This window comes from Monodon monoceros, unplaced genomic scaffold (genome assembly GCF_005190385.1).
Source record: "Monodon monoceros isolate NGI ecotype Baffin Bay Population unplaced genomic scaffold, NGI_Narwhal_1 Super_Scaffold_7, whole genome shotgun sequence".
Classification (NCBI taxonomy): domain Eukaryota; kingdom Metazoa; phylum Chordata; class Mammalia; order Artiodactyla; family Monodontidae; genus Monodon; species Monodon monoceros.
Window position 1 is genome coordinate 72,114,518 of NW_021703784.1, and position 27,243 is coordinate 72,141,760.

General features: G+C 38.8%; 1 protein-coding gene across 3 annotated transcripts in view; it reads left to right on the plus strand.

The window, feature by feature from the left end:
* NELL1 (neural EGFL like 1) overlaps positions 1-27,243 on the plus strand; it is an 852,764-nt gene that overhangs the window by 150,294 nt on the left and 675,227 nt on the right. For all 3 annotated transcript variants that reach the window (XM_029208123.1, XM_029208124.1, XM_029208125.1), the window contains 3 exons: positions 1,939-2,035; positions 21,530-21,602; positions 22,254-22,336. In XM_029208123.1, coding sequence (XP_029063956.1) covers positions 1,939-2,035; positions 21,530-21,602; positions 22,254-22,336 — 253 coding nt within the window. The remainder of the gene's footprint in view (positions 1-1,938; positions 2,036-21,529; positions 21,603-22,253; positions 22,337-27,243) is intronic.

Consider the following 27,243-nt stretch of genomic DNA (forward strand, 5'->3'; position numbering starts at 1 on the left):
TTCTGCCTCTTCCCCTAGATAGCGATTTCCGATTCTCTCTGGCTTCCTCTGAAATTCACCAGCGTTGAACATAAGTTTTGCATCGTTATCTCCATAGCACATAAATAATTTTGCATTCTACTTTCCTCTGGTGAAAATTATTTTGTATATATTTTCCCATATTTCATAACCTGCATATTTAATCACTCTTAATGTCTAGTAAATTCTGTCAAGCTGAACTACTGTAACGTATGTGTTTCTCTTTTGTTGTAAATTTGGCTTGTTTCTAGTTTTTCACTAATATTAGAAAAAACTTTTTTAAGGAAGTATATAGCATCTTCTTGTATTAAAGCAGTGTTGACAAATTGTTTCATTTAAAATGTTTCCTTCTAACATACAGCAAGAAAGGTTGCATTTTTGCGGAGAAAACACAGGCTGTCTTTTTCAGGAAAACTTATTTTTCCTTGATTATGTTTTGAGCCTCCATTTATAATAGAAAGATAATTAATAGAGAGGGATCTGATATATTTAGATCTTTGTCAGTTGAATACTTTGCATGTATTGTTAGGAAACAGCATGTTTCCAGTGGGGAATAGGAGAGTAATGCATGATGTGGCTGAGATACAAGACTGCAGTGTGATAGTTCCCAGCTGCAACGGCCTTGCAGTCATTCAACCGGACAATCCTTCAGGTCTTCCGCATTGCTACTGAGAGCTGCTGGAGGGGTCCATCACCCTCTGCCAGGAGGCAGTCAGCTGCATCCCAGCTGGGAGGATTGAGGAGTTGTTAGACCTCTGGACCTACCTGGGGGATGATTCTCCCCACGGCTGCTCCAAGTAAGGACAGAGGAATGAATGGAATGGACAGGGCCATCATGAGGAATGGAAATTCACAGATGGTCCCTATATCTCACCCCATTCAGAATCTTCTGAGCGCCTAAGGAGACAAGTTCAGTTCTTAGGCAAGCTCTTCCTTTCCCTTCTCAGTACTCAGGTGCTGGAAGGTACTTGCCAGGGGTGAGGTGGAGGCCTGTGATCAGCTGGTGGTTACAGGGACTGTTTCTAAATTTCAAGATTTGTAACTGACTAACGTGGGGCTTGGGAGGGCAGAGCAACTGAGACAATTCAATTGAATTGCTCAACAGAGCAATTCAATTGTTCAGTAGGTTTTATCAGTGCTTTCAGAGATCCTGGGACTGTTGCCTTCTCTGTATTAGTTATATGTCCTACTCTATCATATGAAGGTTTTCTTCATGTACAGAATTTTATCTCTTACTCTATGAGGGCGGGACTTTGTACGTCTGGTTTATTGCTCTGTCTCCTGTTGTCTTGCATGGAGCTTGGAGCATAAAGAAATGCTCAATAAATATTTGTTCATTGGATGATGACTTCAGTTACTTGATTTTGTACACTAGGCACATTATCGTGTGTGCAGCTGCTACTCAGTTATTTAGAGGGGGATAGGAGGTTACTGTAGAAATGAGTAGCAGCTGAATAAAGCAGTCAGGGAGTAGTAGGGCACAAAGGAGAGTACGTGGGCTTTGCAGCCAGACAGGTGGAAATTCTCATCCCAACTTTACTGTTCCCTGGCTGTCTTGGTTGACCCATTTACGGTCCCTGAACCTCAGCTTTCTCACCTGTAACATGGACAAAACCACTTTACTCACAGAGTTTGTATGAAATTCGTTGCTCAGAATAGACACTCAAAAATGTTACCCTTTTCCTTCTTCCCCTGCCAAAAGGGCAAAGATAGAAAGCCAGGAGGGGCCCAGATAATGTGTCTAAGTGTTGTCAGGAAACAGATCTCTGTTTATGTTACCTGTCATCTAAAATGTGCCACGTATTGGCTTCATCTCTCTATACCAGCTGCTAATGCCATGAGTACTTCAAACAGTGTGCATGTACCTTTTGGTTTTGCTTTGAGTCTCTTTATTAGTAACTGTGTTCTTTGCCCTTATAGGATTTATGAACGTGTGATAGACCCTCCTGAGACCAACCTTCCCCCAGGAAGCAATTTATGGCTTGGCCAGCGCAACCAAAAGCATGGTTTATTCAAAGTAAGCACTACTTTTTACTTTTGCTTTTCTATGTGTTTGATGTGAATTTAATCATTTAATTGTCACAACAGTTCTCTGACATAGGTGTTTTGAGACTAGACAGAGAGTTCAATGACTTGCCCAAGGTCACACACTTCACTCTACTGCCAGATATGGATGATCCAGAATGTAAATAATCCTCAAACTGTTTCTTATTGCCCTACTTCTGGGAGATTTAAGGTAATCTTCAAATTGGTTTTCATTGTCAGAACCTGTTAATTCAGTTTTGGGTGGATGTCTAGTCTAGATAAACAATAAGAAACGACTCAACTTCCATGAGCTTTGGTTTTCCTGTCTATAAAGAGGGTAATATTGGGTTGGCCAAAAAGTTCGTTCGAGTTTTCCCATAAGGTGTTTTGGAAAAACCCTGAACGCACTTTTTGGCCAACCCAATACAATAACTGCATTCGTAGAAACGTGAGGATTCAGTGATAAAGTGAATTGAAAAAGTTAAAAACATCATGACATTTAAAGATTGTCTTGTTCTCCTATAGAATGGCAGAATTTTGCTTCTGGCAGTATGGTCGACTAGATATTTTTAAAATCCTCTTGCTTCAAAATGCCTGTAAATGCTGGATAAAACAACAGAAATCTTTTATGATTTGTCATTGCACTTACAATAAGGTATATCCTTAGAGGCTAAATACATGAAGGGAAGTGAAAACCAGAGGGATGTAGGCCAATATCAGGAAGTTATTTAAGTTTATTCCTTTTCTTTCTTTTAATCTATTTCTCTATTCCAACTTTATTGAGATATCAATGACATATAACATTATGTGTGTTTAAGGTATACAACAGTTCGACACACTTAATATATTGCAAAATGATTTCTACCATAATGTTAGCTAACATCTCCATCATATCATATAATTATCATTTCTTTTTTGTGGTGAGAACATTTAAGATCTACTCTCTTAGCAGCTTTCAATTATATAATACAGTATTATTAGCTATAATCACCATGCTGTACATTAGATCCCCAGAACTTATTCATATTATAACTGGAAGCTGTTACTCTTTGACCAACATCTTCCCATTTCCCCCACTCCCTCTAAACCCTGGCAATCATCATTCTACTCTCTGTTTCTATGAGTCAGGTTTTTAGATTCCACATACGAGTGATATTATACATGATTTCTCTCTCTGTCTGATTTGTTTCACTTTGCATAATGCCCTCAAAGTCCATCCATGTTGCAAATGGCAGGATTTTTTTCTTTCTCATGGTTTAGTAATATTCCACTCGTGTGTGTGTGTGTGTGTACACACATAGACATACCATATCTTCTTTATCCATTTATCTGTTTACAGACACTTAGGTTGTTTCCATATTTTGGTTATTATGAATAATGCTGCAGTGAACATGGGGCTGCAGATATCTTTATGAGGTAGTGATTTCGTTTCCTTTGGATATATACCCCAAATTATGTGGAAGCCACCCAGAAGTGGGCTTGCTGGATCATATGGCTGTTCTATTTTCAACTTTTTGGGGAACCTCTATGTTGCTTTTCATAGTGGCAGTGCCAATTTACATTTCTATCAACAGTGCACAAGGTTCCCCTTTAATCCTCTCCAACACTCGTTATCTCTTGTCTTTTTGATGATAGGCATTTTAAAAGGTATAATGTGATATCTCATAATGGTTTTTTATTTGCATTTTTTGATGATTAGTGATGCTGAGCACCTTTTCATGTACCTTTTGGCTATTTGCATGTCTTCTTAGGAAAAATGTCTCTTCAGTTCCTCTGCCCATTTTAAAATCAGACTTTATCTTGCTATTGCATTGTATGAGTTCTTTGTATATTTTGGATATTAACTCCTTATCAGGCATATGGTTTGCAAATATTAGTTGACTGTATAGGCAAGGATTTATTTTTGGGTTTTCAATTCTGTTCCATTGGTCTATGTGTCTTTGTTTGTTTGTTTGTTTGTTTGCTAGTATCATATTGTTTTGATTACTATAGCTTTGTAGTACAGTTTGAAATCCAGAAGTGTGATGCCTCCAGCTTTGTTGTTCTTTCTCAGGATTACTTTTGCTATTTGGGGTCTTCTGTGATTTTATACAAATTTTAGGGTTTTTTTTTTTCCAATATCTGTGAAAAATGCCATTTGAATTTTGAAAGGAATTGCATTGAATCTACAGATTGCTTTGGGTAGTGTGGACATTTTAACAGTAGTAATTCTTCTGATCCATGAACATATGGATTATCTTTCCATTTGTTTGTGTCTTCTTCAGTTTTTAATCAAAGTCTTGTAGTTTTCAGTATACAGATCTTTCATTTCCTTGGTTAAATTTATCCCTAAGTATTTTATTATTTTTGATGCTATTGTCAATGAAATTGTTTTATTTCTTTTTTGGATATTTTGTTGTTAGTGTATGTAAATGCAACTGATTTATATATTTTGATTATGTACCCTGCAACTTTACTGACTTCACTGATTTGTTATAAAAGTTTTTTGGTGGAGTCTTTAGGATTTTCTGTGTATAAGATCATATCTGCAAGCAAAGACATTTTTACTTCTTCCTTTCTAATTTGGAAACCTTTTTTTTTTTCTTTTTCATGCCTGATTGCTCTGTCTAGGACTTGTAGTACTATGTTGATTTAAGAGTGGTGAGAGTGGACACCCTGTCTTTTTTCCTGATCTTAGAAGAAGAGCTTTCAACCATTCACTGTTGAGTATGATGTTAGCTGTGGGCTTGTCATATATGGCCTTTATTATGTTGAAATGAGTTCCTTCTATGCCCAACTTGGGTGGGTTTTTTTGATTTTTTGGTTTTTTGGTTTTTTTTGCGGTACACGGGCCTCTCACTGTTGTGGCCTCTCCTGTCGTGGATCACAGGCTCCGGACGCGCAGGCTCCATGGCCATGGCTCACGGGCCCAGCCGCTCCGCGGCATGTGGGATCCTCCCGGACCAGGGCACGAACCAGTGTCCCCTGTATCAGCAGGCGGACTCTCAACCACCGGGGAAGCCCAACTTGGGTGTTTTTATCATGAAAGGATACTGCATTTTGTCAGATGTTTTTGACAGAGCATCTACTGATATGATCATGATTTTTATCTTCCATTCTATTAATGTGGTGTATCACATTTATTGATTTGCATATGTTGAATCATCCTTGCATCCCAGGGATAAATCTCACTTGATCGTGGTGTATGTTCCTTTAATGTACTCTTTAATTTGGTTTGCTAATATTTTGAGAATTTTTGCATCTGTATTTATCAAAGACACTGGTCTATAGTTTTCTTTTTGTGTAGTGTACTTATCTGGTTTTAGTATCAGGCTAATGCTGGCCTTGAAAAATAAGTTTGGGAGTGTTCCTGCCCCTTCAGTTTCTTGAAAGAGTTTGGGAAGGATTGACATTAATTCTTTAAGTGTTTGGTAGAATTCACCAGTGAAACCATCTGGTCCTGGGCTTTTCTTTCCTTTTCCTTTTTTAAAAATTAAGGTATAATTTATATACAATAAAATTCTCCTCTTTAAATGTACGGTTCTGTAAGTTTTGGAAAATCTATGCAGTCATGTAACTACCATCAAGATAAAAGATTGTTCCATAACCTCCAAAAATTCCCCTGTGCTGCACTTTATTCAAGTCTTCTCCTCATCCTAAACGTCTAGCAACCACTGATTTGTTGTCTGGCCCTATATTTTTGCCTTTCCCAGAATGCATTATAAATGGAACCATTTATGTAAGTATGTATATATGTTGAGGTTCACCCATGTTGTTGTTGTATTTCAGGGATTCATTCTTTTCTGTTGCTGAGTAACATTCCAATTCTGTTCTATGGATATACTACAATTTGTTTATTCATTCCTTAGTTCATGAACATTTAGGTTGTTTTGAGTTTTTAGCATTTATGAATAAAGCTATTAAAACATTTGCATACAGGCTTTGGTATGAACAAAAGTTTTCATTTTTATTTGGGTAAATATGTCAGAGTGGGATTGCTGGGCCGTATATTAAGCGTATGTTTAACTTCATAAAAAATGCCATTGAATTTTTCAAAGTGGCTATACTATTTTACACTCTCATTAGCAATGTATAAAAGTTCCAGTTAGAGCCTTAAATTCAACATTCTGTGTGGGATGGGGAGAATGGCTTAGATTCCATGCAAGCTTAGAAGTTGGGACAGAAACTTCTGAAATAAAGCCATGATTCAGAAGACCACCCCTCCAGTGAAAGGGTAGGCAGAAATAGTCTACTACTTAGCAAAGGGAGGCAGTCCATTGACTACCTTTTCTCTGCTTTATCTCCACACAGACAAAAAATAGTTCCTTGATAAGAATTTGAAACCACAGCTCTTGACATCAAACAGATGTAAAATTTGGATTTATATACTCATGAAGCTCAAGAAACTATCTTAATGTGATCCTGGGTTGGGCATCTTGGGATTCTTAATGAAGAAAATACAAATTATCTTTGGGAAAATCACTTTTCATGCAAACTTCACAAGATTACTACAGATTAAGTTCGTGCAAATATGAGTTTTTAGCCATCATGAGTAAGAATGGGAAGACACAACAAACTTCCCAATTATCCCTCAAAGGGCTGTAGAAATTGGAATTAATAGATAAAGAATTTTTTAAATCCCTATACTTAAAATGTTTAAAGAAGCAAAATAACAAATTAAAAAAAATGCATGATGACTAGAGATGATAAATATGACCAGGGAGATTTGAGTCAAAAGTTACTTCCAGAAACGGGCTTCCCTGGTGGCACAGTGGTTGAGAGTCCGCCTACCGATGCAGGGGACACGGATTCGTGTCCTGGTCTGGGAAGATCCCACATGCCGCGGAGCGGCTAGGCCCGTGAGCCATGGCCGCTGAGCCTGCGCGTCCGGAGCCTGTGCTCCGCAACGGGAGAGGCCACAACAGTGAGAGGCCCGCGTACGCAAAAAAAAAAAGTTACTTTCAGAAATGAAAAACATAGTTATTGAAGTGAAAAAAACTCAGTGAATCTGCTAAACAGTAAATTAGATACAGGTAGGGAGAGCATTTGTGAAATGGAAAATATTGTCAAATGATTACCTTAATTGTAGTGCAGGGATAGAGGAAAATAGGAAAGGTTAAAATGTAGGGAAGATGCATATATATGGAAAAAAATGTTATGTATGTGTTTTGCTTATATGTATTTAGTGTGGGTATGTATGTATATGCTTCCATAAATATTTAAAAATTCCAAAAGATAATGGGAGAAAGGGGTTATGGGCGCTATTAGAAGTATGATGGCTAAGGATTCTCTAAAGTTGATAAGACATCAATTCTTATTACACAAAACAGTGCAATCAAAGTGTAAGCTCTTGCTGTCAAAAAGTCACTTAGAAAACTTAGAAGCTTAAACTATAGCTATTTGATTTTTTTAAAAAATATTTATTTATTTATTTTTGGCTGTGTTGGGTCTTCATTGCTGTGCGCAGGCTTTCTCTAGTTGCGGCGAGCAGGGGCTACTCTTCGTTGTGGTGTGTGGGCTTCCCACTGCGGTGGCTTCTCTTGTTGCGGAACACGGGCTCTAGGCGCGCGGGCTTCAGTAGTTGTGGTGCACAGGCTTAGTTGCTTGGCGGCATGTGGGATTTTCCCGGACCAGGGCTCAAACCCGTGTCCCCTGCATTGGTAGGCGGATTCTTAACCATTTCGCCACCAGGGAAGTCCCTAGCCTTTTTATTTAGCTCATAATTCTTTGGGTTAATGGGATGACCTTTCTGGCTTGGTCTGGGTACGCTGGTATCTACTGGGCTCTCTGATATGTCTGTTGTCATTTGGTTGGTCAGTAGGTGGCTTCTTCACATCTCTGGTGGTAGATTGGCTGTTGACTGGTATACTGCAGTTCTTCCCCATGTGTGGAGTCTGCTCAGGCTTATCCACATGGCAGTCTTGAGTTTCCAAGTGTAAGAAAAAGAGGAAGCCTTACAGCACTAGTGCATTTCAAGGCTCTCTTTGCTTGATCGCATTTGCTAATAATTTATTGCCCAAAGCAAGTCATATGATGAAAGCCAGGAGTGAGGGGTAAATAGACTTCATCTCTCGTAGGACTATTCTGCAATATAACGTTGCAAGGATATGGATGCAAGGAAGGGAAGAATTTAACATTTTAATAATCTATTACACAAATGATGATAAATAGAAAGCCACACCTAGACATATTAGCAGAATAGCAGAACCCCAAGGTCACAGAGAACATCTTAAAAGTAGCCAGTGATAAAAGGCAACTTCTTCAGAAAAGAATAACTTAGACTGAATATCTGGAAGTCTGAGCAAGAAAAAATGGGAGAAGGTATGAAAACCAATATAAATAATAAAAGCACACAAAAATCACTGCAAAAATTAAAACAATGGTAATTAATTATTAACAATTTTGTGCCAATAAAATAGAAAACGACTGAAAAATGAACAATTTCTTAAAACTATATAAATTATCAAAATGGACTTAAGAAGTGCAAAACCCAGGTAGTCTTAGAATCATTAATGTATCGTCAGGAATTCATGATTCAAAATCTGTTGTATCAGTTAGTTTTTGATGCATAGCAAATCAACTCAAACCTTAATGGTTTGAAACAGCAACCATTTCTGTAGCTCAGAATTTTGTGAGTTGGCGTTTTGGGCTGGGCTTTGCTAAATTGTTCTTATATTCTCAGTGGGTTTAATCATGCATCTTTGGTTAGCTCCTAGGTTTTCTGGGGGCTCGCTGTACTAGAATGGCTGTTAGTTTGATGGCTCATCTCTGCTTAGTGTGATCTCTCATTTTCTACCAGTCTAGCCCAAGCTTGTTTACATGGTGTCTGATCAGGGTTTCTAGAGCTGGAGCAGATGTGGGAATGGCCTTTTGAAGCCTATGCTTGAAACTTGCACATTATTTTTGCTGCATTATTTTGGCCAAATCAAGTTACAAGACCAGATTCCAAGGGTCTGGGAAATTGACTCCACCTTTTGATGGGATACAAATTCCCATTACACAGGGCATGGACCCAGCAAAGAGCAAAGGACTGTGACCATTGTTTTAGTCTACAATGTCTTTCCACCAAATAACTGCTGGGCTCAGACGGTTTTACAGGCAAGTTCTATTACATCCAAGGAAACCATTCCAATCTTACATAAACTCTTCCAGAGAAGAGAATAAATGAGAACACTCATTTATGAAGATAGGGTTACCTTGATTTCTAAACTAGACAAGGACTGTATAAGAAAGGAATTGTATAATACAAGGCAATTTACTTTTGAACACAGATTAGATTAAAAATGTAAACAAAATATTAGCAAACTGAATCTAGCAGAGTGTGTGTGTGCATGAGAGAGAGTGAGAGACCCAGTTATTGGTTATTTCAACAATATAAATCAGTTTTTATCACCAAAACATTTATTAACATAATTCAACACATGAAACAAAGCAGAAAAAAATACTGTGGTCATCTCAAGAGGCAGAAAAGCACTACATAAAATTCAGTCCTGACTCATGATAAAGTTCTTAGCAAAATAGGAATAGAAGGAAACTTCATTAAACTGATAAGAAGTACATAAAGAAAACATACATAGAAACATTGTACTTATGGTTTAAATATTAAGAGAACTCCTGTTAAAGTCAGGAATCATACAGGCCATCCCTATTACCGTGTTTCTTTTTGACACTGTACTGTCGATTCTTACCAGCAAAGTAAATTAAAACCTTAAGGATTATGAAAAAGAAAAATATAATTATTCCTGAATTATATAATTGTCTACAAAAAATTGGACTCATGAATTATTAGAATGACCAAGAGAGTTCAGAAGGACTGTTGGACGCTTTTTGTGCAAACAAAAATTTTCATTTCATTTGCATAAATACAAAATCGAAAAACAAAATCAATTGCATTGCTGAACAAAAGTAGCAGCAGTAGCAATAACAAAGATACAGTTAAATATAATTTGTTTATAATATAAAAAAATGTGTAAGTACTTAACAAAATCAAATATATACAAGACAGTTATGAAGCAAATTGTAAAATTCTATTAAAAACTATATTAAAGAACACCTAAATGGGAAGAAATATACCATGTTCTTGGAGAAGGAGGCTTAAAGCAGTAAAGTCAGTTTTTCTCAAATTCATCGCTAGATTCTGTGAACCTGTAGTAAATTCCCAACAGGATTTTTTTTGGCTGTTTTTGGGTGGAATCTACAAGCTGATTCTAAAATTCTAATGAAAGATTAAAGAACAAGAATAATGAAGACAATTCTGAAGAAGAAAATGGGAGAGGGACTTGGCTTTTTCAGATACAAAGGCTTATTATAAGGTTATAGGAATCTTATAATGTCATATTGGTGCAAGAATTGGCATATGCATCAACAGAACAGAATGGAGAAGCCAGAAGGATACCCTTCCATTACATGTGGCAACTTGGAAACTTGAAGTGGCATTCCCAATCAATGGGGAAAAGACGTATTCATTGATAAATGGTTAGGAAAATCAGTTATTTAAATATTTTATATATATATTAATTGATGTAATTGATTTCTGTGTATGGTGACAGGAAAAGCTTTAAATATGTATTTGCACACCATATGCACAAAAATTTACAAATACAGTTGATTTAAAAGCTAAATGTTAAAGCAAAACTTTGCACGTTTTAGAAGACAATGTAGGAGCATCTTCATGTTCTTTGAGAAAAATTTCTTAAGCTTAAAAAATAAAGAATCTTTAAAGGAAATATTGATAAGTTTAATATGTAGAATAAAAAGATCTCATCACAGATGATCTTGACAACAAGATCAGTTGACAAAGACATAGTATCCATTAAAGAAATGCTATAAATCAATAAGGAATATTCTTATAACTCAATAAAAATTCTGGCAAAAAATACGAAAAGGCAGTTCCCCAAAGTGGAAACGTGAATAGCCAATGAATGTACTAAAAGGATTGCCATTTCAGTAGCTATCTTGGAAATGCAAATTAAAACCATTAGTAGATACAATTTCTTAGCCATCAGCCTGACAAAAATGAAAAAAAAAAGAAACACAGCAAAAAACCTGACAGTGTTAAGTGTGAGGGAGACAGTTGGGAACAGGACACGTACTCATTGTAGTGGAAACTTGCATTGGTAGAATACTAAGGAGAACAATTAGGGAGATTTTGTATAAAGTTGAAGATGTGTGTACCTTATGATACAGGAACCCAACTTACAGGTATAAACACTGAAGAAACTCTTCTTTTTATGTTTGTTTCTTCATTGAAGAAACTCATGTACCCAAGAAGATATGTACAGACATTATCACAGGAACAATTTCTTTCTTTTGTAATTTCAAAAATTTGGGAAAAAACTATCACTGGGAGAAGGTTTAAATTGTGGTAAATATTAAAATCATAGAACTTGAATAAAAATTGATGAATTGCAAACATAATGTTGAATGAAAAAGCAGGAGAACATTATGGTATTAAATCATTTGTATGTGTAAAAATCAAAACAATCCAATTTATTGTTTATTTATACATTCACATGTAAAAAGGTAAATGCATGGGAATGATAAGCACTAAATTCAGACTAGTTTAACTTCTAAGAGGAATAAATGGGGATTTTATTAGAGATCGGTACCCAGAAGTCTTCAACTATAGTGGTAACATTTTATCTAAGGTGGGTGGGAAATTCACAGGTATTTGCTGTAGTTTGGTTTCAACCCTTTTGTACGTCATAAATATTTGAAATTAAAAATCATGACATAATTTTTCAGGGTGATAATTCACATATGTATGTGTATAAATATGTACATATATCCATATCCATACAGGTGATTTTTCTCATGTCCTGTGATTTTCCACGTGTCCAAGAATCATCAGAAATTTGTCTCTCTGTTCCAAACTGGCTCTCACTTATGCTATTTCTTGTTTTGTAGCTAGTTACCCACTGGTGAAGCTACACTTTTCTTAGGGGTCTTACGTCTGTAGTGAAGGGCAGCAACTGGTTCCCAGTCATGGAAAGACATCAGAATCAGATGGGAAGAGTTTACAATTCAAATTTCTATGCCTACCTAGACCCACTTGTTGAGAATCTGAACTGTAGGGTTTGGGAATTTATATATTTTTAAAAGGCCTTTCCCACTGGTTTTGATCTGTAGATTTGAAGGCTCAAATTTGAGTGCACTGACGTAGGTGATGTGTGTTGATGGTCTAGATTAGTGTTTCACCTTGGTCTCTATAAAGATCTCACAAAATATAAGATATAGTCAATAATTAGCTTCTGCTTTAGTGTCTTTTTAGATTAGTGTCTCTCCAGCTTTAGACTGCATCTGAATCTCCAGGAGGGATTGTTAAAACACAGGTAGCTGGATGGCAATAAACAGTGGAGTAGGCAGCTCCAAGTTTCTTTACTTCCACAGAAACATCAAAAAGCAAGCAGAAACTGTTAGAACCAACTTTGTCAGAATTTTGGCAATCATTAAATGTTTGTAGCAACCAAGTTAATTTTGAATCAAGAAAAAGGCAACATCAAAATAGCAGGAAAGCTTTATGGCAGTTTTACTTGTCCTCGCCCCACACCAGCTACAGCTCAGCGGCAGTCTTGAAGATGTCAGCCCATGTTTCCAGTGTGGGAGAATGGTCCCTGGCTCTAGAGGAAGCAGAGCAAATCTTATCTACAAATTATTTTGTATGTCTGTTCTGTCTGGGACTATCTGAAGGACTGATGCAAGACACTTAATCTCTATTTCACCTAACTCAGAATTCTCCCAGGCCAAAAAAATTGGTGGACATTTCTTGAAAATATTGCAAAGCTACCAAACAATCGGGGGCAAAAGATTACAGTTGACACACATTAGACAATCTAGAGATAGGAGGAAGAGCTGAGGAGAGAGATTCTTTGGGCAGTTTAAGGCATTCAAAAGCAATCATGTATATGGGGAATTTAGAGAGCTATATGCATGCCCAGAGCAAGATTCATGCTCAGAAAAGACCTGAGAATACCCTAAGCATTCACTTTGGGCTGATCCCTAGGATCAGTGCAAGCATGGCTAAGTGTTAAATGAGGGCTCCAACATATGTAGCATGCTCTCCCCCAATTTTGCCCCTCTCCCAGCTCCTGGCATTCAATGAAATCTTGGTCTAAAAACTTTCTGAACACAAGTTCCAGAACAGAGATTTTAGTGACCACACATAATAAGGAATACAGTCTCTATAAAAATAGAGGGCTTCCCTGGTGGCGCAGTGGTTGAGAGTCTGCCTGCCGATGCAGGGGACACGGGTTCGTGCCCCGGTCCAGGAAGATCCCACATGCTGCGGAGCGGCTGGGACCGTGAGCCATGGCCACTGAGCCTGCGCGTCCGGAGCCTGTGCTCTGCAGTGGGAGAGGCCTGCGTACTGCAAAAAAGAAAAAAAAAAAAAAAGCCCCCATGATTGGTTTAAGGCTCTGCTGTTGCTACCTTCAAGTTTTCAATAAGTTTTGAACAAGGGACTCTGCAAATTAGGTAGCTGATCCTGAATAGTTTATAGGGGGGCTTGCTTGTTTCTTATTGGTCACATTAATTTACCAGGGTCAGAACTGTGTCTGTTTTATTCAGCAAGTGTTTCAAATAGTATCAGGTGCACAGTTGGCAGATGATGTACTCTTAACATGAATGAATAAATGCACCAGCTATGAATCTGCCTTATTTGTAAAGTGCAAAGATGTCTCTCATAAAGGTAATGCAGATTGTATAAGAATATATATATTAAAAGCACCCAGCACTTAGTAGGTTTACAGCATGCATTCCTTCTCCCTCCTTCTTATGTATTTAATGCTCCGTATACGCTTAACTCTATACTGTAGTAAAGACAGACACTTTTGATGCCTTTTAGGGACTTCTGTTTTAGTTGGGAGCTTGTGATTAAGACAGGGAGAATAGTTTGTCCTGTTATCTATTCCAGCTTGATGACTGTATGATTCTCTGTAGATATAAGGAATCCTTGCTTAAGAGCCCAAATACCTGATACAGGCAGAAAACACAACGGGTGTTTACAGACTTGGACAGTCATTTTCCTGCGGAGGTGGGTTGTGGGGATGATGAAGAGAGTACCAACAATTATTAACTGCTTTCTACGTTCTAGACCTAGTCTGGCTGTACATATATTATCTTAGTTAATTATGTGTCACCTTCAGAGAATCCTAATAAGGTAGTTATTATAATTGTTCCTCTGTATCCTGTTTCCAACACCCCTGTGGATACCAAAATCCATGGAAGCTCAAGTCCCTTATATAAAATCCATGTACGCTGTGAACTGTGCATCTGCGGTTACAAAGGGCCGACTGTGTTATCCCTACTGTGTAAATCAGGCAATGGGGCTCAGAAAGATTAAGCAACTTGCCAGTCTCATGTAGCTTGCAAGTGATGGAAATAGGATTGAAGCTTAGAACTTTCTTTTTCAATATTTTTGCTTATTCAGCCAACAAATATTTTTTAGGGGCTTGCTTGCTATGTACTAGTCACTGTGTTAGATGGTGGAGTATTTCACTTAGGTATGCCATGTCCTGTGGAGGACACAGACCTGTCTTTTTCCAGGGCTCTAGCCCAAAGAAACAGGTGGTCCCAGTGAGAAACACCAAAAGGAGGTGGCAATTCCACACACCACATCTCCCTAGGGAGCATTGTGATTCTCCTTGTTCCCCTATAGGAGTAGCTCCATCCAATAGCTCTTTAGAAGGAAACCTTTCAAAACTCATCTCCCTATATACCAGCCCGTGTTTCATTCCATCCTTTGGTGAGATGAGATGGCTGGGGTAGGGGGAATGTATCACTGTCTCATTACAGAAATTATCTTGATCAATGCTGCAGAAATCTCCCTGTAAAAGAGGCAGTCACTTCTCCGATGACTTCTCAGGCTTTTAATATATACCTGGTAGAAGCTGCCTCCTGGGTCCAAGAACCACACTTGCCTTTTGGCTCCAGAACTAAATAATGCTTATGTTGTGTTTTCAGGTTAAAACTGTATTGTTCTCTATTTTAAGTATGAATACATCATTTCATAGGCAAAGTAAAAGCAAAAGCTCACTTGTCAAACCTAATTTCTGGGTCCTGGTGCATCGTTAGGAATAGTGCAATGAAGGTGCTGCTGATAAAAGAGCAGAGGGTGGAACCACTTGCTTGTTGCTTGGCTCGTAAGCCTCTGGCTTTAGTTACTTCCTATCAGAGATACAGAACACAGGCTGGGAATTTCTTTGCTTCAAAACAGCATTCATTTGAGAAAATAGTTGGCCAGTAGTGATAGGCTTATCTGAATCTTCTGATTGTCATAGGTTTTCATTATCAAGGTGGCTGCCTACCACTCAATTTCCCTTTGATGCATTCTAAAATGATTATGCTGTCATTATTCCAGAGGGTAAGCCTAGGTGAATCACAGTGCTTCAGAGGTTTGGGTGTTCTGACAGTTTCTAAATAGTTGAGATCTCGTGGAGAATTCCCATCTCAAAGCCTTTCACAGAGGCCAAGCCTTTCTGTCTCTGTCTCTCGCTATTTTTCTGTCTGGTGAACTTGGGTCTGAAACCGTTCCCTTACCTGGACTTCACTGTCTCCTTAACAGCTGAGCTGTCACTGGGAAGTGAAATTACTTTTTTTTTTTTTTTTTTTTAATGCCACAGCTGTTGTTTTTTTTTTTACCTCAGCTGGTTCCCATAATTCCACAGATGGTAAACGTATGTTTATAAGCACATAGAAAAAGAAGCTATATTGGATTCCTCCCATCTCTAATTCTCACTTTTCCTTTCATGCAGAAAGTCAAAGTCACAGAACTGGGGAATCTTACATATTTGTAGATTAATATTTCTGTGCATTAAGGCTTTGGAAACAGCAGGACAGCTAATGATATGCTAATGAACTGACAGTTTTTATTGATCATAATGAAAGTCGACAAGTGTCTTTCTTGGCTTTTATGCAAGCTGGAATATTTTATTAACTGTCTTCAGGGCAGAAATACATAATTGGCTGCATTGTGAAAATCCTCCTTGTCGGTTTCCCAAGTCTTACTTTTTGCTAGCCTGCTGCCAAGGCTTGGGTCCTTGCCAGTTTATAAACAGAACACATCCTCATCCATATATTTACATGCCTTCCAGGAACTCTCCCCACCTCCTTTTCCTTTCCCTTTTAAAGCAATTTGTTTCAGTGTTTTAGCATACAAAAAACTGGAACCATTTTCTTCAATGTAAACAGAGATCTGCAGGGAAATAAGAGCGTTAAAAAAAGAATTAGCATTTGTTTGGCGGCAAAGCTGCTTTCATTTGTATCAGAAAGCTCCAAGTGTTAGTAGGGTTTGCCTAATAGTTATTCCATACAGAAGAGGATAATAATGGCATAATTTTTCTAATCTTTTTATTGCATCTTCCTATATTTCTTACTGTGAAATGAGTAAATGTTCCTGGAACCACGGAAATAATGGGCATCAGTGCCCCAGACAAAAAACCCATAATGTATAACCTGCCTGGTACAAATTTAGTTTTCAGTGCCTGGTGAGCTGAGTGCAGGGCGAAGTAGAAGGTGGCAACAGGTGGATGTCACAAAGAGGAAAAAATATCTGTTTTTCTTCTTTCCATCGTACTGATAGTAAAAGCTTATTAATTTGGGTTCTGCTCCTTAGGGAATGTTTTAGATCCTCAGAGGGGCTGAGATTTAGCATTGCACTAACAACAAGAAAATGGATTGTTTAGCAAATTAATAGTGCAAATAAGATTGCAGGGGAGAATGTCAGGCTACCTAAAAGGACCTCAGTTTTCCAGCATTGAAAAACTGTTTTAGCAAACTGTTAGTATCTAATGCAAATAATTCATTATGGCTGGTTGAATACTATCTTTCCATGAAGGCAGTTAAGATAGAACCTCACTTTGATAACAGGACTTCCTTGTAGCACCATTTTGTGCTACAAAGCCCACATAACTGTGAGACTTTCTCAAATGATATATTTTACTTACACGGTGTTGCAGTGGCCCAGCCCTCATTTGGAGTTAGTAGACCTGTAGTGGATGGCCTAAGATTAAGGTGTCCTTTAGGAAAGCTAATTAAAGTATCATAGCTTTAGATTTTTCATAGGTCAAATGACCAGGTAATCTGGCCCTAGATCAGTAGTTTTCATCGGGCATCTCAAAATCACCTCAGAACCACTGTCAAAATTTCATACATGACTGTGCTCCCTCACCCTCCTCTAAAATTCTGATATGTTCCCCTAGTTTAACAACTAGCATTCTACATGATTTTCACAGACTCTTAACAGCTGTGAAAATTATAGTTCAGTATTGCGTCAGGGAGGAAGAAATTTTCCTCTACCCTTCTAGGTTCTTCTGACAAGTCTAAGAATTCAATTGACATGAGACCAATTAGCAGAAACTCAAAACAAATTTTAATAACATGTACACATGGCAGAGACCCAGGAAAACTGAGTAGCTTACCAAAATAGCTGAAACCCTCACCTTAAATACTGTCTTTAGCTAAAGACAACAACAGAGAGCGTGGTGGTAGGTCTTTGGGACTCAAGGGGAGGTAGGCAATTCACACGGAGATGGCAAAGCAAATGTTCAGTAAATAAATGTTTGCTGGGCCATGCAGAGACAATGGGATGCAGAGCCCACGCTGATCTCTAAGTTGCCCCACCACACCTAGTTCATATTCCTTGCAGATATTTCTGATGACAGTTCTATTCTGGGAACAGGCCCTCTATCTAAATTCTTTTAGGCAGTTAGGGGGAAGGTCAGGGTTTCTTCCTGAGTCTTTTGGGTCTTGATTGTTTTCAGGTCTAAATAATCTGCATGCCAATGAGACATTTTGAGTGGCAAATTTTGCTCTCTTACAATTATATAATTTATAGTTTTTAGGAATTTGATGCAGGTTAGGTATTGATTGTACCTACTTCGTGAAATATCCTATGATAGGAATGGCAGGGAAAGCTGAGGTGGAAACCTATGATTTTTGCTTTCATGGTTTTTATAATTTAGTGATTTGGTTAGTTGCCATTCAGTTCCAAATCAGTAAGATTTTATTCTGTTTGTGTACTGGATGCAGGTGCTACTTTCACCACTCTGAACTTGTAAGGAGTAAACACTCTTGCTCCAGAAAATCCAAGTGATTGACGACAGGGCAGGGTTTTTCAAAGTGGGGCCCCTTGACCTTTCATGGGAATCCTTTGGGATGGCTTTTTAAAAATGGTGATTCCTGGGCCCACTCCAGCTCTCCTGAAACAGAGTCCGTGGTTGACCCAGGAATCTGAATGTTAAACAAATACTCAGTGTGATTCTTAAGAAACTGGCATTTTGAGAAATACTGCTGTGGTGAATGGTACAAATGAGGTCCACTAGTTATATAGGCCCAGCCAGAGTTTTTCTTTTTTTTTTCAGTTAAGTGTAGATACATTTAAAGTTAAATGAAGAGAAATAATAGAAATTCTGTCTCTTTATCCCTTATTTCATCTTTTCTGGGGAGAAGTTGCTGTGCTGTAAGGTACATTTTCATCTATAGAAATCCTCCCAGATGATTTTTCTGGGAAAAATAAGGCTGATCGAGCTTCTTTGTTGTCTGTTGCTTTATACTTTATAAAACTCCGTTTTCTAAAGAAAACTACAGGCTTAGCAAATGCTTCTTTTATTGACAAATGTCCGGGCACTAAGTACAGTTGGCCCTCTATCTGCAGGTTCCAAATCCGCAGAATCAACCAATTTCAGTCTACAGTTGGTTGACTCCATGAATGCTGAACCTGTGTGTGCAGAGGGCCTACCGTACTATGCCCTTTTATATAAAAGACTTGAGCATCCGCGGATTTTGGTATCTGTGGTGGGTGGGTGGTGGAGCGGGAAGAGGGGGTCCCAGAACCACTACCTTCCAGCTACTGAGGGATGACTCTAGTTGATGTGACAATTCAGTGCAAGACCTTTTGGTTCTTGTCATGGGGAGGTACTGGGATATATACACAGGTATGTATTTATAGGTTCACATACATACACTCACACTTCTTTGGGTTACAGTTGGTATTTGTACAGTACATTGCCACCCTTCATTTAATCCAGCATGGAATTACATCCGTTCAAATACATTAGCATTCCCATCTTGATTCATTTGGCAAGAACATGTCTTTATGCCAGTATGTGGGCTGACCCTCATGACCTCTTTTTCAGAAAAAATATCAAGTGCCTTGAGTTTTTGTGTTGATAGCGATCGAGAAGCTGTCAGTTCTTATTTCCATGTTTGTTCGAGTCAACATCATTGATCTTCACCTAATCTGTGTAACACACACGTGTGTGCCGGAGATTAGAAGTGGAAAGACAGAGGAGGGAAGCAGGTGGAAGAAAGGTGTGGGAGAGGCAATTAGTAGTTTATAAAGTGACAAAATCAGTCATTAAGAAAAGAAAAGGAATACTGCCATGTATAATATATGTTGCTACAGGATGAGTGGATGGGAAATCCTTTTCAAATGGACTTTTTTTTTTTGCGGTACGCAGGCCTCTCACTGCTGTGGCCTCTCCCATTGCGGAGCACAGGCTCCAGACGCGCAGGCTCAGCGGCCATGGCTCACGGGCCCAGCCGCTCCGCGGCATGTGGGATCTTCCCGGACCGGGGCACGAACCCATGTCCCCTGCATTGGCAGGCAGACTCTCAACCACTGCGCCACCAGGGAAGCCCTCAAATGGACTTTTTATTTGTTTTGGCAAAGATAATACCATGACAAATATAGACCAGGTTTCTGAGGGCCCTTTCCATGGCTGATAAAAATAAGAATGATTTAAGCTCTTCTAACCAGCAGGTATTAGATAGACCTCATCCTTTCCTGGTTACGTGTGCTTTTGCCACTTTGGCATCAGGGAGGGTGACCAACTGTCCCGGTTTGCCTTGGAATCTCTCAGTTTTAGCACTGAAATCTCTAGATCCCAGGCAAACCTGAATAGTTGGTCACTATAACTTCATCCATATTCAGCCTCATTAGACAGATATTTTCTGATGTGTATTTAGTTCTCTCTGACGGGCTGTTCTTTGAGGGAAATCTATCGCTTTGTCTGCTCTGGACTGATTTTTTTCTTTTATCTTGAAAGTTAGCAAAAGCACAGAGATCTAAATTGTGACACTTTCAGTTTGGACGCCTGTTTCACTGACCCAGCACTTGAGTGCTAGAAGCTTCTGTAGCTTTTGCATACAGCACTTCTTTTTCCAGATGAAGCAACTGAAGCTCAGAGAGGATGGTTGTCTTATTAAGTCCAGCCAGTTAGCTACAAATGGATCCAGACCTTAAACCTTGGGCCCCTGACTGCCAATCCCATGCTTTTCTCAAATTCCTCACATGTGCTTGAAAGGCACCCCAGCCTCTCAACGGAGTTAATTTGCTTTGAAAAACTGAGCAACTTTGTGCCAGGAAGAAGCTGATTGACTTAGACTGTGCTCCATTAATTGCTCCCTGTAATTCCCCGGCAAGAGATGACAAATTCATTTTGAAGAGCTGTGGCAGGCACCTCCTTCCCATGGTGAGGCTGTCTCTTCTCGTAATCACGGACACTGCATCATCCTCGAAGAGGAAGAGGTTAATCAAAGTAATTCGGAGGAAGAGGCCTTGTGACCCTGTTATTTCTATTAATATTTCCAATTAATATTTTATCTTGGAATAATAAGCAGAGACAGCATTTGCTGACTACCTTCTGCTGTTTAGAAGATGAGCACATAAATGTTAAATGTTGCTTCCTCTGAAAGACTCACCACACTATCGTAAGCCTATATTTTATTTATAGATTAAGCTCAGTATTCTGAACCAGCTGCTACATGTTCCATCTGTTCTGTAATATCTCTTCCATCAAATCAGGAAAAAATACCCTAAAAACGGAATCTTGAAACTCAATGTGAAAAATCCAAAAGCCAAGTCAATATTTTCATTGAGAGATGGCGGCCCCAAACACTTTGTTAAATTAGGGCTGTTCTTCCAGACTAAGCTGCAGAATTAAAAGACCACCTTTTATCCACAGTGATGTGTTGAGCAAATCTTAAGACTCACCAGCAAAGACTCATGTTACTCAAGTAGCTGAGAGCAGGGTTCTTAAGGAGTTTTCCCCATGTCTAATTTTATTTCCTAGACTAATGAATCAGTAGAGCATTTTAGTCTAATATGTTCCTATTGTAGCTTTTTCCCACTTAAAAAAATCCTGTAAATCAGCAGTATTTAATGTTCCAAGATGACTAGGGCATTGAGGAGAATTTTTATTGCATCAATGTCTTTATAGTTGGACAGTTTGAGAACATTGACTGATGGATCCTTAGTTCTGTGATATCATTAGCATAAACCAGTGGTAAGTAATTGTAGCTTTCTCAAGATGAATGGATATTTTGAGATTTTTTAGAAGAGGATGGTTTGGAGTAGGTCAGTGTGCACTAAGGCCAACTCACCTTCTGAATATGGTTATCAGTCTTGCTAAAAAAAGAAAAGAAAACTTCCCTGCAAAGAGCATGTGACAGGGGCCATTTGAACTGGTAACTGTAATACTGATTGCCACCTCTCTCTTCTGTTATCAAGGGGATTATCCAAGATGGGAAAATCATCTTTATGCCGAATGGATACTTAACACAGTGTCCGAACCTGAATCGCAGTAAGTAGCAACTTAAAGCATTTCTGAATTATTAATATTATGTAGCTTGTTGATAATATCAGAGAAGCACTCCAGGAAGGATACAAACTGTTTACATTGTTGACTTATGAGGTGGTGGGGTTAGTGAGAGATTTTATGTATACTAAAATACTTCTGTGTCTTAGGATTTTTAAAAAGCTTATGTATTATTTGTAGAATTAACATTTGAAGGTAAGAAGAGATTATATGAGCAGTTTTGGGTCTGTAGGCTAATATAGAAAGTTATGTTTCATATAATTATATAAATATACGTATATAAACTATTTTTTAAACTTCTTGACTTGGATATATATGAGTGCACTTTTGCTGCTTCTGTGATAATTCACAATTCTTTAGTCCCAATAAAAATGAGAGTTTAGTTTAAATTTAAAAATGTTTTCAGGGTAAAAACATACTGTCCTTTTCAGTTAGTCCTTGTTTCTTTCTTTTTGCTTATTAATAAAAGGAAAAGATCTAGATCTGAAATCCTCTGTGAATTCACTCCAATTTTGAAGTCACACTTAACCAGAAAAGCGAAAACACTTTTATATAGCTAAACAACTACTGTTTAAAATATATATATTTTTTCTGTTAGCACAGTAGCAACATTTATTTTATATTTTCTTTATTGAGCTTGTCCAACTTGCAGTGATTTCTTAAGCCTGGTGCAAGGAATAATGGATTTACAAGAGCTTTTGGCCAAGATGACTGCAAAAGTAGGTATCTAAATTTCACTCGTGATGTTTCATTTCTTTGTCCATCCTATCTGGAGTTTAGGGTGATATGCTATAATGGAAACATTTTTAGTGTTGGCATCTGCGATATGTTACTATAAAATGGTTTATTCTTTCTTGAAATAGGACAACGTATAGTAAACATAACCATTTGCGCCTTTGATACTATTAGACTGTATCAAAATACTTAGTTGAAAAATGTTCGGAAGAAAAGCAATATGTATCACTGTGTATTCCCTGGGGGTGGAAAAGGAATTTGCCCATTGGTTATTAAACCAGTACCACTGAGAGATGATATATGGTCAGAGTCACTGCTGCTTATAAGCTAATGCATTTTGGATGCAAGAATCATTGCCAGTAGTGGAAAGGGCAGAATAGCTATTGTTAGGAACAGATTATTGTCACAGGAAGGCATTATATCACAGTTCTAATATATGATGCATGTCAAAACTGGTCCTGAGTTAAATAGTGAAGGAGGCAAAGTTTGCCTTTCAACACCTTCAGTTTTATAATTCTGCATCTTTCCCTCCTCCCCATGGTTCACTTAACAAGCATCTTTTGAGGATCTGCTATTTGCCAGGCACTGTGTTAGGCACGTAGGAGGCAGTGATGAAGAGGATGTGATTTCTACCCCAGAGACGTTCATATTGAGTGACAGAGCTGGGAATGTAAACAATTAGGGGCTTTGATAATATATACTCATAACGTTTAGATTGATAATGAAAAGCCCTGAGCCTTGTGAGGAAAGGCGCTGAATAAATAGAAAACGTGGCCGGTGCTGTTGTTATGATACCGATCAGTCGTGGACATGAGTTCCAGCCTAGGGCAGAGAAAGAATTTGGTTGGCCCTAAGAGACATTATGCTCTGCAAAAGGGCGAATTTTAATAACAGTGAAAATGATACCTTAATCCTGTTCTACCTGCGTCTGTGACTGCTCCTGCCATCAGCCATAGCACGTGGAAAAAATCGGTGGGTAGGTCAGTGTTTGGGATGTACGGCTGTATTTTGGACTCAAAGACTCTGCTGCGGAAGCTAATGTTTCTGCTTCAAACTAGGTCTCTGGCCAAGTCCCCTTTTGTCTGCAAAGGAGAGCACTTTTGTAAAGAGAGAAACTAAAACTGAGATTCGAGAGATACTTTTCACCTCAGAGTACAGTGGAAATGTGAAACGTAGGCAATAATTTGCCTTCCCAGCTTGTGGCATAGAGAAGCTTTTATGTCATATCGTCTGAAGCAGCTTGATCTCAATACTGTGAATTATATTTTAGATCGCTACCAAATTTTTGGAACAAGAAACATGCCACTCAGCCTCAGGTGACTGTGGTTCTCCATCTCCTGGCGATGAGAGTGCCCTTTTTCATTCTCATTCTTTCCCGTTGCAGGAATGTCATTTTTCTCTTTTTAGCTGTACGTTATTATCTAGCAGCCACATTGAGCTCTGTCCACAAAACGTTATTGTGTAAAATGGCCATTTGTGAGGCGGAAGATATTTAATTGTGAGCAGAAAATGGTTTAATCCACCTTCTAAACACCCCCAACACTTTGGAAGATTTATAAAAGTCTATTTCTTTCAAACTGTGAATAGAATTATAATTAGAAAACTGAGTACTTCCATCTTCACTGCAAAATTTGGAGTCTGTGATAATCTAGAAGAAGAGTTGGCAAACTTTTCTTGTAAGGGGCCAGCTAGTAAATTTTAGTCTTTATAGATCAAGAAGCAAAATTGAGAACATGATGTATATACTTATTTCATTTCAATATGATCAATCAATATAACATGAAAGGGGGCTTCCCTGGTGGCTCAGTGGTTAAGAATCTGCCTGCCAATGCAGGGGACACAGGTTTGAGCCCTGATCGGGGAAGATCCCACATGCCGCGGAGCAACTAAGCCCGTGCACCACAACTACTGAAGCCTGTGCACCACAACTGCTGAAGCCCATGCACCTAGAGCCCATGCTCCACAACAAGAAAAGCCACCGAATGAGAAACCCGCACACCTCACCTCAGTGAAGACCCAATGCAGCCAAAAAAATAATGATAATTAAATTTATAAAAGAAAAAAATATAACATGAAAGGATGCTCAACATTGCTAATCTTCAGGGAAATGCAAATCAGAACCACAATGATACATCACCTCACACCTGTCAGAATGACTATCATCAGAAAGAACACAAGCAACAGATGCTGGCAAGGATGTGGAGGAAATGGAACCTTTGTACACTGTTGGTGGGAATGTAAGTTGCTGCAGCCACTGTGGAAAATAATATGGAGGTTTCTCAAAAAAACTAAACTAGGACTACCATATGACCCAGCAATTCCATTCCTGGGTATATATCCAAAGAAAACAAAAATGCTAATTCAAAAAGATACATGCACCCCAGTGTTCATAGCAGCATTATATACAATTGCCAAGCTATGGGAGCAACCTAAGTGTCCATCAACAGATGAATGGATAAAGAAGATGTGGTACACACACACACACACACACACACACACACACACACACACACACACAGGAATACTACTCAGCCATAAAAAGAATGAAATTGTGCCATTCACAGCAACATCAATGGACTTGGAGGGCATTATCCTAAGTGAAATAAATCAGGGAAAAAACAAATGCTGTATATCACTTATATGCGGAATCGAAAATAATCTAAAAAATACAACAAACTAGTGAATATTTTAAAAAAGCAGCAGACGCACAGATATAGAGAACAAAATAGTGGTTACTAGTGGGGAGAGGGAAGTGGGGGAGGAGTGATGTAGGAGTGGTAGATTAAGAGGTACAAACTATTATATAATCTACCAAGATATATTGTACAACACAGGGAATCTAGCCAATATTTTATAATAACTATAAATGGAGTATAACCTTTAAAAATTGTGAATCACTATATTGTACACAGGCAACTTATATAATGTATTGTACATCAACTACACTTCGATAAAAAAATAAAATATAACAACTGAAAAATGTAAAAGTTATTCTTAGCTCACAGGCCATACAAAAATAAGTGCTGGGCCAGATTTGGTCCATGGACCTTAGTTTGTCAACCCCTGATCTGGAATAAACTGGAAAGATATTCATATTAGGCAGTATTTATTGAGCATTTACTATGTGTTAGTTACAATGCTTAAACTTTTATATTCACTCTCTCTCTAATCCTTCCAGCAATCCTCTGAGCTAGGTTTATTAGCCCACTGTCCAGATGAGAAGACTGAGTCCCAAGGAAGTTATGTAGCTTTTCCCAAGAAAAGTGGATGGCAAAGCCAAAGCTCAAACTTAGATTCTGTAAGTTGGATCATAACCGAGGAAGTTTATGGTCGGAGGAGAGAAGATTAGCAAGAGAACCAAAAGATATAAAGAAGGAATGACTGATGGAGAGAGGGAGGTGGAAGCTACCAGTAGGAGGATGGCGATACCAGTGAGAAGAAGAATGAGCCCGTAAGACGAGAGGAAAAGAGAAGTGTGTGTTCAGATGGTACCTGTTGGGAGTGAAACGTGAGCATAGAGCTTGTGGCAGCTTTTGAAGGAGGAATGTCAGGGCAGGGACAAGCCCTCTTAACTCACCCATCTGGTTACAGCCACTTGTTTTCCTTAGACAGATGTGGGAATTTTCTGAGTCCTGGGTTTACATTATATGTCCTCCTGCCAGGACTGCACAGGGGTCACTGCTATTGCATTATCTCCTTAAGGGTTTTCAGATCATAGGGACTGCTCAGAATCAGACTGCTAACCTGGGATCAGCCAGGTGAATTCTCAGCAAAGAATTCTTTAAGACTTCTGAAGGAAGATATTTCCCTCCAGCCAGTGCCATGGTCTGAGTAGGAAGGTCTTCCTTCTGAGCCTGGTGCAAACCTTGTTTCCTTTTCGTTCACTCTTAAGCTGAGGGTACAGCCCTTTGGGGCTGTATCTTGATGTAGGAGTTTCCTTTAAGACATCCCATCTTGGGCAGACCCTGTTCTCTATTTCCTCTCCCTGGCCCCCTGTGCGAGGCGGGAGCTTGAGGGCTCCATGTTTTGGCTAACGTCATGGAGGTTGCCTTTGGTGCTCACTCGCCTCCCTGGATCCCTGGCTGTCAGTTTGTTTTGGCCACTGTGGCTTTATTCCTTTTCTATCAGCTCCTGTGATGATTTTTAAAAGTTATGATTTGTGTATATTATCCAGCATTGTAGTTGGTTCAATTGGTGAAGTCTTTTAGGGTACCTAGTCTGCCATCTTGGTGGAAGCAGAGTGTAATACATCTCTTGGCAGAGTGAAGGAGATGGAGTCTGGAGTGATAAGACAAACTGGAACTCAAGTAGGGTTCCTGGGTGCAAAGGGAATTCTATGGCACCAAATCAACCTGGATTTGGGCTTTGCCTTTAGTTAAATAAGCCTATCATGGCAAGATTTAGCTGATGGGTTTGGAGGTTTGGTTTGAGTTGCCCAGCAGCTGTGATTAAAATAGGCATTAGTCATGTAGATCATGGTGGAGATAGAATGGGCTTTGGAGTAAGATTCATCTGATGTTGAATCTCATTTTTATCACTTCTTTGGATGTTTGCAGCCTGGAATGAGTCACTGGTCTCATTTCTAGCTGCAGTTTCCATGTATGTAAAATGGTGACAATTATTCTTTGTTTTATAAAGATTGCATTGAAAGTTGCTGTCAGAGCCCTGGTCTAGAGCCAGGAGGTTTTGGAAAGCAGCAGAAAGTCCTCGCACTTGGGTCACAGTGGAAGCCATGGAATCCTACCGGAGAGCGAGCCCAGCGCACAAGCTGGACAGGAGTTGGTAGCCAAAGTCACATCAAACCAAACAGACACAGACACCAGATCAGCTCAGGGTTGTGCCTAGGAGGGCTTGCTCTTCCTTTTCTCCTTTCAAAGTATAGGGTGATTGA